This window comes from Otolemur garnettii, unplaced genomic scaffold, assembly GCF_000181295.1.
Source record: "Otolemur garnettii isolate 467f Iridium unplaced genomic scaffold, OtoGar3 scaffold00144, whole genome shotgun sequence".
Lineage (NCBI taxonomy): Eukaryota > Metazoa > Chordata > Mammalia > Primates > Galagidae > Otolemur > Otolemur garnettii.
Genome location: NW_003852539.1, coordinates 1,618,647 through 1,631,314, shown reverse-complemented (window position 1 = coordinate 1,631,314; position 12,668 = coordinate 1,618,647). Strand labels below are relative to the sequence as shown.

At 53.2% G+C, this 12,668-nt stretch overlaps 1 protein-coding gene across 2 annotated transcripts; it reads right to left on the bottom strand.

The window, feature by feature from the left end:
* Positions 1–4,445: 4,445 nt before the first annotated feature.
* EDN2 (endothelin 2) lies at positions 4,446–9,168 on the bottom strand. Of its 2 annotated transcripts, XM_003798965.1 has the most exons (5): positions 9,105–9,168; positions 8,616–8,748; positions 7,097–7,219; positions 6,075–6,173; positions 4,446–4,539 (listed from the first exon to the last, which is right to left on the bottom strand). In XM_003798965.1, exons 1-5 carry the CDS (start codon positions 9,166–9,168, stop codon positions 4,446–4,448), a joined length of 513 nt encoding a protein of 170 aa, XP_003799013.1. The 2 variants fall into 2 exon arrangements, with proteins under 2 accessions (XP_003799013.1, XP_012666334.1); XM_012810880.1 differs by lacking the exon at positions 6,075–6,173.
* Positions 9,169–12,668: the final 3,500 nt, after the last annotated feature.

Genomic DNA, 12,668 nt, shown 5'->3' with positions numbered 1-12,668 from the left:
TGCTCTGATGCCCTTCCCCCCACCATCCCCTGCTCTGATGCCCTTCCTCAAACCATCCCCTGCTCTGATGCCTTTCCTTTCACTGTCCCCCTCATCTGATGTCCTTTCTCTCAACTCACGCAAATCCCACACATCATTCAACACTCCCTGGCCAAAGCTAGAAGTCCAGCTCATAATTTATGTCCCCTCCTGTCCCTTCACTTTCCTCTTGTCTGTCTTCCCTGCCAGGCTGCAAGACCCTTGAGGACAGCAAGTATGGTTCCCAGTGATACCAGGGGGAGTGGAAGGCATTTTCAGGTGTGGTCACATGTCTCCTGGGAGATATTTCCTGAGGCTGTGGGTGGGGTGTGACTGTGATGTAGGTCTCCCCTGTCTAGAGCACCTCCTGTGCAGGCTGCCCAGGGTACTCCGGGCTCAGGAGTGCACCACCCATTCCTGCCTGCCCTCTCCAGCCTTTCCCAGGTCCCGCCTTCATTTAATCCAAAGAGGCTGGGAATAGCTCCCTTCCTAAGAAGAAGGAAACCTTCTCCCATCTTGTCCCCTCTGCCTGGAACCCTCTTCTGCACCCTACTCCTTCACTTGAATGACTCCCTAGATGTCACCTCCTCCAGAAAGCTACCCTGGGCTCTCCTAACAGGGGGTCTATCAGAGGTGGATGTATCCTGTTAAAGAAGTAAGATAGAAGTAAGATAGTTTAAAGCCAGCTAAGTCACACTCTTACTATGTGACTTTGAGCAAGTTACTTAACCTCTCTGTGCCTCAGTTACCTCTTGTATTAAATGGGAATAAAAATGGTAGAACTTGTTATGTGAAGTTGCTGTAATGAACCAAGGATTTAATATGTAGAAAGTGCTTTGCTTAATAAATATTAGCTATCATTTTTATCTTAATATTTAACAGTGTTTTGTTGAATGGCTTGCCTCTTGGCCTTCGAGGGCAGCTACTGTGTCTGTTTTGCTCACAGGAGTCTCTCCAGAGGTGATTATTCACAACTGTTGAATGAATGCATGGCCATGTTCCAGTGATTTATCACCCTGATAGGCAAATGACTTTTCTGAAATGAAAACCCAGCTCTCTGGACTCTATTTTCTATAATGGGCGAGGGGAGAATTCCCAGGGGCTCTTTCCTGAGGGAGGGGTAGGGAGACACAGCAGCAGCCAGTCAGCATCCTCACTGTGGCAGGAACAGGCCACACAGCTGTAAACACAGAACTCAACAGCTCTCTGCCTCAGCAGCCTTCTGTCTGGGTAACCCGGATAAATCTGGGTCATCCTGTGCCCCCTTCTGGCCTATCTCTGCCTAGTGTTCCAATCAAAAGGAACACATATTTGGTTCAAAAAGCTTTGAGAAATACCTGCCCTATATTTACTAAAAAGGAGAGAGCTTCCCTTTTCAAAACCCAAGCTTCCTGAAATTTAGGCATGCTTCTTCCCGGGGTTCCATTTGATCTGACAGCTGCTTCTCACCAATTTTCTCTGCTCCTTCCCAAACTCCAGCCCACCTTCCCCCACCTTGCTGGGGTCCCAGCTACCTAGAGTGTAGTCTAGAAGCAGGTAGAGATTTGGGGCACACATAACCCCATAGTCCTGCAAATTTGTCCCATTGAAAGAAATATGGCCCAATAAGGGCTTAAGCAGGGCCCCTAAAGTGCAGGCCCCTGTTTCCCAGAAAGAAGGATCTAAGGGATTAAGGGGCTGTGGCATCAACATGGCCTATCCCTGCCTCTTTGAGCTTCTTCTCTGCCTTAATTATCTCCATTGCTTGATCACGTTGGTCACTGATCATGTCGGTCACTGATCTCTGAACTCTGCCCAAGGGCCATTGGGGCCTATGCTGAGGGTTGGGAATGTTTGCTTCCCACACACTCTCTGCCAGGGTTCACTCATGCCTCCACTGCAGCTGTGGTCCTGGGGCCACCCCACCCCATGGCCTGGCTGGCCATCAGCTGTTGCTTTGGTTTTCCAAGGGGCAGGGCCATTTTGAATGGGACATTGTGATGCCAGGGAGTGAGGATCCCCTGGCATTAGGCTCAGCTGGATTTGGGGAGGTGTGGGCTGGAGTGGGCAGTAAGTAGCTGGGCCGATCCCATCACACCAGCCCTCACCGCCCAGGGGGCACTGAGGATCCTCCCAGTGCTGCTGGGGACTTTGCTTTCCTATCTTGTCATTCTTCCTCGGCCCTGACTTATCCCCAGTGCCTGGCTCTGCCCAGGTGCCCTGCTGCTCACAGACCTTTCATAGATCCCCAAGGCCCACAGAGGAAGTCCAGGCTCCCAACTTAGTCTTCCAAAGCTCTCTGGCTTCATCTCCTGCTCTTCTCCCTTTGCCTTGTACCAATCACCTGGGTTCTTCCAGAGGACCCTCCTTTGTCACTCCTCTCACACCTCCACCCTGCCTGGAATTCCTTCTATCTTCTTTCTGTTTTATTAGAGTCCCTTGAGTCTTCCTATTTATTTCATGTCATTTTTTGAGGCCACAGGAGCAGCACCTTTATCTAGAGTCTCTCTTTAACCATCCTCCTCCACCCCAGACAGCCCCATCTCCCTCCCTCTCCTCTGGTCCTCTCAGGTGGTCTCTCCCACTCACCACATGATCACAGCTGGCAGCTGACAGGCAGCCTCTGTTCCCTCTCAGTCCCTGGGCTGAGTCTGGTATCGTAACAGGTGCTTACACCAGCCCTATGAGGTAGGGACTATTGTTTCCCATTTTCTAGATGAAAAACTGAGGCGTAGAAAGAGAAAGAGATTTGTTCCAGGTGGCACACAGTGGTAATTCCACAAATTCAATCAACAAATATTTATTTTGCAACTCTGGAGCTAGTGTGCCTGGGTTCCAACTCTGATGCCACTACCTACCAGCTGTGTGAACTGAGGAAAGTCACTTGCCTTCTCTGTGTGTCAATTTCCTAATCTGTTAAAAGGAGAACAATGAAAGTACTATGTCATAGAGTTGTTGTGAGGATAAAGTGAGTTCATCTGGATAAACTGCATGTCTGTAGCAGGAGCTCAATACATGTCAACATGTTGTTCTTCCATGAGGGGGTCAGAGCTGCCTTGGTGGACAGGGCCTGTAAGTATTTCCTGAGAGCTGGCTCAGGCCACAGTCTGCCATTCCAGGGTAGACCAGCTGTGGGGATAAGGCACACTCACTTGCTGGAGAATTTGGTAAAGAAGAGGCTTTGGGTTCCAGCAGCTAATAGTGGGGTTGGCCCTGGCTGCAGACTGTCCCTGGGACTTGGTGAGTTGGTTCTGTGATAGGATTAGTGAACCCAACCCAGTTAGAGAAGTGTTCACCTTACTTAGCAGGGCCCTAACAAGACCCAAGGTGAGGGGCAAGATCAGGGCCAGGCTATGGCCCCACCACAGTACCCAGCATTGACCACCAGGGCACACACAGCCTTAGAATCCACCTGGTGTCATTCCTCACTGTATAGCTCTGGTGGTAGTCAGCCACCGGTGACAGGCAGCAGGGGCAGAGGGGTCGCTGCATGCTTGCAGTCTTGGCTTCTTCCAAACATGTTCTCAGGAGAGGCCTGGCCATCCATTTCAGGCCCAGTGGGAACATAGGTCCTGGAATTCCAATATCACAGCTGCAGATGGCAGTCTGGGCACATGACAGGCAAAAGCCCGGAGAGGGCAGGTTAGCATCCAAAGACACCAGCAAGGGTGGGAGTGGAACCCAGGGTTCCTACCATTCACTCTGGGGCCTTTCTCCCCTTCCTCTGTCCCCTTAACTTCCAAGCAGCCCTTCCTGAGAGGAGCCTCCCGCTACCCTCCCTCTCAGCCAGGACAAAATACCAGAGTACCATTTCAGTGTTTATTACAAATACAGGTAAATAATTGAGGGTCTAAAAAAATACATTAAAATAAATAATTGAGATTCTCAGATCTCTTAGAGTAAATAAGTTATATACAGACAGGGAAGCAGAGTAGGCCCTTCTCACCAGAAGTGTCCCAAGGGTAGGAGGGTACAAGGACACTGGTGTGTGTGTGGGGGGGTTGGAGCAGGCAGATAAGGCCGTCCAGGATGCCAGTTCTTGGGGGACCCATCTAGCCCCCTGAGTTGGCTTAGGCACAAGTGTCCACTGCTGCATGGTCGCCCCCAGTTTGTAGCCCAGGATGCAGCCTCCAGATTTAATGTGTTCCCACATTGTAAAGAGTTCTGGCTCTTTTCAGCAGGGTTGTGGGCCAGCAGCCAGTGCTGGGAGGCCCTCTGCAGTCTGGAGGGCTTTCCTGGGCAATGTGAGGCCACGAAACTGCCTTGAAGGAAGATCCCTCACCAAGACAAGGAGGGCAGAGCTTGTGCCAAGCCCAGCGAGTGGGTCCAGCTGGCTGGAACCAAGACCCTGGCCCAGGAGGCAGGCAGAGGGGGCTCCTATGAGCCCTGGGGGCTCTTCTCTTGTCACCCCACTGGCTTCTTTCCCAATGTTCCTCCAGCTCATAGCACTATCTCTTCCTCCACCTGGAGTGTGTGGGCCTGGGCTTCCTTGTTGCCTTGTGCTGTCGCTCAGCAAAGTGGATGTTGGCTGCAGAAATGTCCCTGGGAATAGAGAAAGGTCAGTTTAGCATCTCAGGAGACAGGAACTGTTGAAGAGCACCATGCGAGAGGAAGGGGCAAGGGGAACAGGAGCTCTTGCCCAGATCCAGGGCTCAGAGGGGACCATGGCCTGAAAACAAGGCCTGCACATCTAGAATAAGCCAGAGCAGGCCTAGAGGCTTCTCTGCTGATAGGGGCTTTAACAAAGCTGATGTTCAACATCACATGCGGCTGGAATGACCAGATGGCCAAGAACAGCCGCACATTATCACTGGTGATCTGTCCTTGGGTCCTGCCCTTCCATCCAGGTCGTGTACCTTCCCTCTGTCACCCAAACTCCGCCTACTGTAGTTCTATTCATTCTTCAAGGTCCAGCTCAAGGCAGCCCAGCCCAGACAGATATAAGTCCCTGCTGCCGTTTGAACTTGGCTGAGAACCTGGCTAGGACCCTGGTGTCATCTAGGCTGCCACTTTCTGGCTCAGAGAATTCTAGGCTGGGAGCTACGAGGCTGGCTTCAGATCCCAGCTGTGAGAATGTGGGCAGGGATCTCAGCCTCTCTGAGCCCCTTTCTTGGCCCGTAAAATAAAAACAGGCCCGGACTGCTGTGAGAATGAGTACAAAGTTGGCAGCAAGCTTTATATACTGTGAAGAGAGTTGTGCATTTGCAAAGTCTTATCCTGATTTTTTTCCTCCTCAGATAGTTCCCAAGTGGATGCTGGCTCCTGCCCATCCCACCATCCTGTCTTTTCTACTTTTCTGTTTCCTTCCAAAGATAAGAACCCCTGAAGAACAGAGCCCCATCCCTGGCCAGCCAAAAGAGCCCTCAGTGACAGAAGTAGGGACCTGGCTGACACCACTTGAGCTCCCAAGGGCACCAGGGCCCTCACAACCTACTTCATGTGTGCTAGCTCATCTAACTTTGCAACAACTCTGAGGATTGATAGCACTATTTTTCTGTTTCAAAAGAAGGAAACTGAAGCCCAGAGAGTTTTGGTACAAGCCCATGGTCACAAAGCTTAGTGGAGGCAGGACTGGCTTCAGATCAGGTGGTCTCTGCTACAGAGGCCTCTTCAGCTACTCTGCTGCCTGCCTGGATGCAAGTTTCTGTTCTGTTTGCAAATCTGTATGTTTGGATAAGCATCGTGCATACCTCCTGGGTGCCAATTCTTGAGCTGAGCCACACTGGGCCTATAGGGAGGAGGAGATTCCGTCTAGGCAGCTGGGAGGGACAGCAGGCTGGGCAATTGGCCCTCCAGACCCCCGTACCTGGGAGGTGCTCCATTTACACACAGCCTGAATGAACAACCATGTTCCTCCCCAGTCATGAGCCCTCAAACCCTCTACAAAGTCTAATTCCAGGTTGGTTGGTAAAATGTGCATACTGGTAAAGAGCTTAGACTCTGGGGTTAGCAAGATGTGCTGTGTGACTGTGGGGAAATGGCTTTACCTCTCTAAGCCTCAGTCCTGCCTCCCATGGAGAATAAGAGGAATGTACAAGGCATATAGGAGGTGCTCAATCTGTGCAAGTGTCCCTCACCTTAGCCTCTGGAAGAGCTCTCCTGCAGTGGCCCATGTCTTCCCAGTCTGGAACATGTCTGTAGGGGACTTGCTGCTTGAGACTTCCCCAGCTTCAACCCTGAATGAACAGCATTAGGGCCCAAGTGAGGGGCTGTCCAAGGCCCTGAAGCCACCTGGCTGCAGGCCCCGCCCAGCCCCCACCCCCCACCTGCCCTAGGCACAGATCCATTTCCATCCCCATGCACCTGGCATCCTTCCTTTCCCAGGTGGGGTGGAGACTACGGAAAACTGAGCTACCTGGAATGTGTTCTTAGTTCAGAAATAGTGAACTGGGTGGCCAGCCTTTCCCAGAATTCAGCCACCTGCAGCTGCAGGGGAAACTGAGGTAGGGGCAGAGACACAGCTTGAACCCCAAGGCAGGGGTTTCTCAGAAACCATTATGGGAACTGGAGCTTGGGATTTTGAAGCAGTTCCTGCTTCTCTGAATACTCCATGAGGAGGAAGGAAAACCCCCCACCCATTTTACAGATGAGAAAACTGAGACTCAAGGAAGTTTGGAGACTCAGCAATAACACTCCCAGCAACTCTATGACAACTTTGGGATGGTTCTCAGATGCTTCCCAATTGCAGATATTATTTCTCTTCCTTGAAAGTTTCAAAGTCTCTCAAGCCTCAAATCAGAATCCAAAGCCCAGAGGAACTTGACCAGACAGACCAAGGCTGAAGGCCCAGCCCTCATTCTGACTAGCTGAGTGGCCTGATAAGACAGGTCCTGTCCTTTCTCTGGGCCTGTACTGCCTCAGCTGTCACCTGGAGAGCCTCTCTCCTGCCCAGGATTAAGGGCATAAGTGCTCTCAGAAGCCCCCCAAGCTGAGCAGGGGAAGTGATTCGGGGGTGACCAGTTCCTCAAGTAGACCCTAGGACTCTGCTCACCCCTAACTAGCCACTCTGCTCCTCTGCTGGTCTCCCAGACTCTTCCTCCCAGGGGCAGGTCCAGCATAGCAACTACCCCTTGTCCCTGCAGGCTGAGTGCCCATTTACCTGGGCGTTTGATGGCAGAAGGTGGTACAGGTGGGGTCCCTGGTGCTGGAGCACTCACAGCGCCTTGGCAGGGAGCGGCGCCGGCGTCTTGGCGGATTTCCCAGGCCATAAGGAGCTGTCTGTCTGTGGGCAGGCAGCCAGCAAGGTAGTGATGTGGGGTGAAGGTGGGGGGAGAGAGAGAGAGAAGGTTAGAAAAGCCACAACCATTGGCAAGCAGGGACTGTATATACTACATACTAAGACATCCACACTAGGATGTCACCACCAGGATGGCACCAGCCCCTGACCTAAAGAAGTCCCACTAATAAAGTCACAGTCTCCCTCACAAGTGCCAGGTAGCCCTGGACAAAACCCTGCCCCTCTCTGGGTCCAGTTCAGGTCAGGGAGAGCTCCCAGCATGGGGAGGAAAAGGGTGGCACTTGTGGTCCCAGCCGAAGTCAAGAACTGGAGAGTCCTCCCAGACAGGACCTCAAGCTGATGGAGCCAGGCTGGTCCCCTGTTCTCAAAGAAGGCTTTCAGCTAGTTTCAGAGGGAGGGAGGATGCTCCATCTCACAGAATTAAACACACAGGCTCACAGCTAAGCCATCCCCACCTGGTCACCACTTGCCTAGAGGGAGAAACATTGCCTTAGAACATTGACTTAAAAATGTTTGTGTGTGTGTATGTTCAGGTGGTATTGATTTCAGACTCAGAGGCTGATCAAGGCAGGCCAAGGGAAGGGCTGGTCGGACCAGCACCTTCGGGTGACAGAGCTAATTTTAGACTGTGTGGTTGGAGTTGTAATGACTCCAGGTAGACCCAGCACGCAGGGACTGGCAGGGTTCCCGCCCTGAGAGAGTGTTTGGATGCGGATTAGCTCCACACACGCTTACGTGCCGGGTTTCTTTTGCCTTTTGCAATTTGGAGAAGAGAAAAAAAAAATCCACAAACACAGAAACTTCAGCTTAAGGTATGCAGTGGCCTGGAGGCAGTGCGGCTGCAGGATGCACAGACAGGGAACAAGGGCAGGTTTCTCACCTGTCATTTGGGGACAACAGCAATACCTGCCTCATGGGGAGTCTAAGGGGCTCAGGAGTGGATCATGCACATGCCATGCTTGGCATAGGGCCTGGCAGAGCCAAGACATGCTGTCATTAATTGCATTATTCTTAGAAGACCATGCAGAGGCAGCATGGCAGAGTGGGTGTGAGCTCTGGCATCCATGGTTTGAGCAGGGAGCCTACCACTCACTCCTTCCTGTGTAGTCTTAGGGAAGTCACTTAACTCCTTTGAGCCTCAGTCTCTGATCTGGAAAATGGAGCCAACACTTTCTTAACAGTTGTTGGAAGAATTCTCAAGTGACAACCCTCCATATGGCTCAGGTAGTCCCCACATGAGATTTGAAACAATAACGGCTAACTATGGATACAGCTGAGAGCTGGGCTGTGCCAGAGATTCCTCAGAAGGCAGTATCCTCCACCCTAACACGCCACCCCTAGCAGCCCCCACAGATGCTCACAGATGCCCACAGATGCTCACCCAGGAGTGTTCACCCAGATGATGTCCAGGTGGCAGAAATAGACGCACTCCTTGTCCAGCCAGGAGCTGCAGGAGCAACGGCGAGGCCGCAGGTGGGAGCCTCTACCGTGGGGTGGAGCAACCTGGCCTTGCCCTGCATGCACAGAAAGGAGAGAGAAGCAGAGGGGTGGGTTGGTGAGCATGGCACAGCCCAGGATGGGGGACCCGCCAGCCCTTCCTCTCGTGCCACTAAGGAAGTTGCCTCTCTCTTGCTGCTCAGGAGCTCCAGGCCAGCCCAGGGAAGCCCCAGCAGCCCCATGGGAGGGGCCAGTGGCTGTTCTGTGCTTGGGCACCTCTGCTCTTTGCAGAGCCCCTGCTGCCTGCCACTGCCACTGCCGGGCTCCCGCCCCTGTATGTCCCCAGCTGGCTTGGAGGCATTGCAGCCCTACAAGGAGACACCCACAGCCAGACCCAGGGGCTGTAGCAGTAGGTGAGGCCAGGGCGGCTCACCTTCATGCAGGGCCATGAGCAGGGCTACAGCGACTGAGCACCAGGCGGTGGGCACGGAGATCATAGTGGCGGTGGAGCGTGCAGCCTGGACTGGAGCAGTGAGTGCCTGTTGCCAGTGTCTTGCTGCTAAGCTGAGCAGGGAGCTCATTGCCTCGGTGCCCTGGCTGCCTCTTTTAACACCAGGCAGGGCCCCGCCCCTGCTGATCCAGCCCTGCCCCACCACCGGGTGGGCTGGAAGCCAGGGACACCGCCTCCTCTCCGGGTGCCTGGCTCACCCCAGTCTCCACAGGGAGGGGGGCAGGGGGAAGGAGGAGGACCTGCTCCTCCTCCCAGCCTAGAGCACCTCTGGGAGTCCCGAGGCTCCTTGCCATTCCCAGGGCCCCCTGCAGTCCTGCTGGACTTCCTTAAGTTGCTTCCAAAGTGCCCCAGCCCTCTCCCTACTCTGTGGTGGCCCCATAGGTCTTACCCAGAGCTGATAGTTTGGATGGGGAGGTCCCATGAGCAAAAACCATCCCCTTTTTAGAGGAGACCCTGCTGTGAGTCCTGCCTGCCCTTTGCCAACCAGGCTGAGGACATCCCTCTGTTGTGTGGGAGGCAGAAGGCCCACTCAAGGCTGGGTGGCCTTGGGCGAGTCAGAGCCCTCTCTGGACCTGCTTCCCTTGGTGAAGGACACAACTCATGCCTGACCTCTGACCAGCCAGAACTGTCTCATCTCCACCTCCCCCAGGAAATGCCCCTCCCACACAACCCAGGGCCTGGGGCTAGAATTCTGGTCCTTTTCAGAAGCTGTTCATTTATGCAGTCACAGCCAAGGACAGCCCTCTTGGGCCTCAGTTTCCTTATTTATAAAATATGGCTGAAACAGGGCAGGTGCTTAGCATGTTTGGCTTATAGTCCCCCTTGAGACTAAGAGGGGGCTTCAGAGCCCTTTCTGGAAAGATGCCCCTGTGGGCACATATACAAAGTGGCCCTTGCATGGTCTCCTGTCCTGGACATGACAAGATCTCTCAAGCTTTTCTCAGTGGCTACTGTGCAAAAAAGGCAAGGTGGTGGGGGGCTTTCTGGGGGTAGCGTTGTTTCCTGGCCCCTCTGCTGGCCAAGAAGCCTTACTGGAGAGGAGAGCAGGGATGCTCTGGGCGGCACTGATTAACACAGGGAAACTGCAGACACCCTTTTCTCCTGGCTGGGCTGGGCTCAGAGTCTACTTCCTACCAAAGTCTTCTCGGAGACTCGGTCTCTAGGCATGGCAGGAAAGGCCCTCTTGTTTCCTGGAATTCCCAAGGTCTATGCCTCATGTACTTGCCTGACTCATGACATTGGACTTATCTCCTCTGCAACCTCGAGGTCCAGAACTCCAGAGAGGCAGGCCCACGAGCCTGCCCCGCTTATAGCAGGGGCCCCGTGGGTGCTGTATGAGGGAGGGGGAGTGAAGTTATACACTCCTGCCCTTGAACTATGGAACCCAGGCTGCCTGAGGTTTAGTTCCTATATTCAGCAATTCATTTATCATTGGACATTTATGAAGGGAAAGATAGGTGACCACAAGAAACAGGCGATTTTGCTTCTTTCTGGGGTGTGTCCAGAGCAAGCATGCATGTATGAGATCCTGGAAACCATGGGCAGAACCAATGGAGGAAAATCTGGTCAGCATCATCCTCCTTCACTGAGGCTGGGCCAGGTGTGGTGGAAGCAGGCATAAGCATTTCCTGAGCACCTACTATGTGCTTGGAAGAACTTTCGACTCCTCCTCCCCTCATCCCCAGGAGGCAGCAGTTATCACTGGCGAGTCAGCTCTGTGATGTCCAGGAGAAGGTACACAGAGGAGCACGGCCCAGCTAGGGCCACACAGCCTGGCAGGGGCGGTGCTGGAGTTAGAACCCCGAGCTTTGTCTTTCAAGCAGACCACAGGGTGACTGGCCGTGCAATGCTCACTGCCCTCCCACATTGTGCCTCTCTAAGAATTTGGAGGAGTATTTCTGGAATGAGGTGAGCAATACTCCCAGTCATTTTGATTTGCCTCTGAGAGACTATAAACACAGAATTAAGTGGGGTCAGGGGTAGGGTGAATAGAGAACTCAGACCACTGGACCATGAAGAGAAGAAAGAAGGAAAAGCAGGTCAGCAGGGAGAAGGAGGGGTCAGGCTGGGGAGGAAAGCAAACAGGGAGGCAGATAAAGACAGGTAGAGAGTGCGAGAGAGAACAAGGAAGCAGTGCAGGTGAGAAAGAAAGGCCTCGGATTTGGGAGAGTAAAAGAGAAAGAGCGAAGGGAGAGAGGGAAGGTTCTAACGTGTCTAATCTTTACACAAATGCAAAATGCCTGCTTAGGACAATAGGGAACCAGAGGCTCTGAGTCTGGGAAACATAATAGAAGAATTAAATGGCCAGAGACAGGATCCCTCCCTAGTGTGAAAGAGGGGTGATGATGACGGCAGGGCAGGGGCCGCTGCCCTGGGCCTGCAGCGTCAAGGCAGGGAGCTGGGCCCAGCTCCAGTTTCCTCCCTTCCCTGGGCAAGCAGAGCTTCTGTGAAATGGAGAGGCTGGCCCAGGAACCTGAGCAAGCCCTGGTCTTAGGGGATGAAATCTTTCCGGGAACAGTGCTATACCACTGACCAGTTGGTTTCCAGGTAGAGAAAACTAAGCTGAGTTAAAAATAGCCAGCCCCAGAACCCCTAGGTCTCTTAGCTTGGACCCTGATAGCCCCTCCTAGCTGGTCTGGCTGCACACCCCTGCCCCCCATAACCATCCTTAAGTTGCCCTTTCTAGGTGGCTGTGCTGTAGGCCCCCTGGTCCTACTGTTCTGGCTTTGCCACCTGCCTGGGGTTACAGGGACGGGGCGGGGGGAATCCTTGGAAGCCCATCTTGTCAGAATTGGTGGGAATTGTTTCGTGCACAAAATGATTTGTTCTCCTTATGCTTGGAACCAGCCTCGTCCAAGAAGGAGAGACGTGTGTGGAGAGGAGGCTTGAAGAAGAGCAAGTGATTGTGTTTCTGGGGAAGACATTGGACTAGAAGCTGCCCTGCAGAAATCCTCCTGTCTCTACTCCCATTTGGCAGATGAGAAAACTGAGGTCCAAGAGGAAGAGCAACTCACTCAAGTCAGTGATAGGGCTACGCATGTTCTCCTGGCTCCTATCCAGGCCTGCCCTTTCCTGTACACCTGTAAAGCTCTCCTGGGGGTTCCAGCTGAGCCCAGGACTCTGGGTCCCCTTGTGAAAGGCTTTCAGGAAGGACCCCACTGGCAGGAAGGCTGGACTACTGGAATGCTGTTGGGCTGTCTCCCTGTGCACTTTCTATAACCCCAGCACTAGGAGTGCATATGGTCCCCTGAAGCAGCTGTCCAGTGGCTTTGATCACTATGCTGGATGGAAGATGCATTGGAGCGAAGAGTTAGTGTCCTGGTGATGTTGTCTGATGGGCAGGCATGGGCTGGAGCAGGGGCCTGGCATTGCAGTCGAGGCCTTGGACCAGGAGGGTTTGTCCCAACTCTGCTCTGCTATGTGGCCTTGGCCTAGTCTCATCCCTTCTCTGGCCTCAGGTGTCCTACCTTCCTACTGACTGTGGGA

Excerpts from the sequence above, each read along its gene's own strand:
- EDN2 (XM_003798965.1), bottom strand. The coding sequence starts at position 9,168 with ATGATCTCCGTGCCCACCGCCTGGTGCTCAGTCGCTGTAGCCCTGCTC. Across the intron at positions 8,749-9,104 it reads GCTCATGGCCCTGCATGAAG|GGCAAGGCCAGGTTGCTCCA; the intron begins GTGAGCCGCCCT and ends CTGTGCATGCAG. Across the intron at positions 6,174-7,096 it reads TTCTGCCATCAAACGCCCAG|GGTTGAAGCTGGGGAAGTCT; the intron begins GTAAATGGGCAC and ends CTGTTCATTCAG.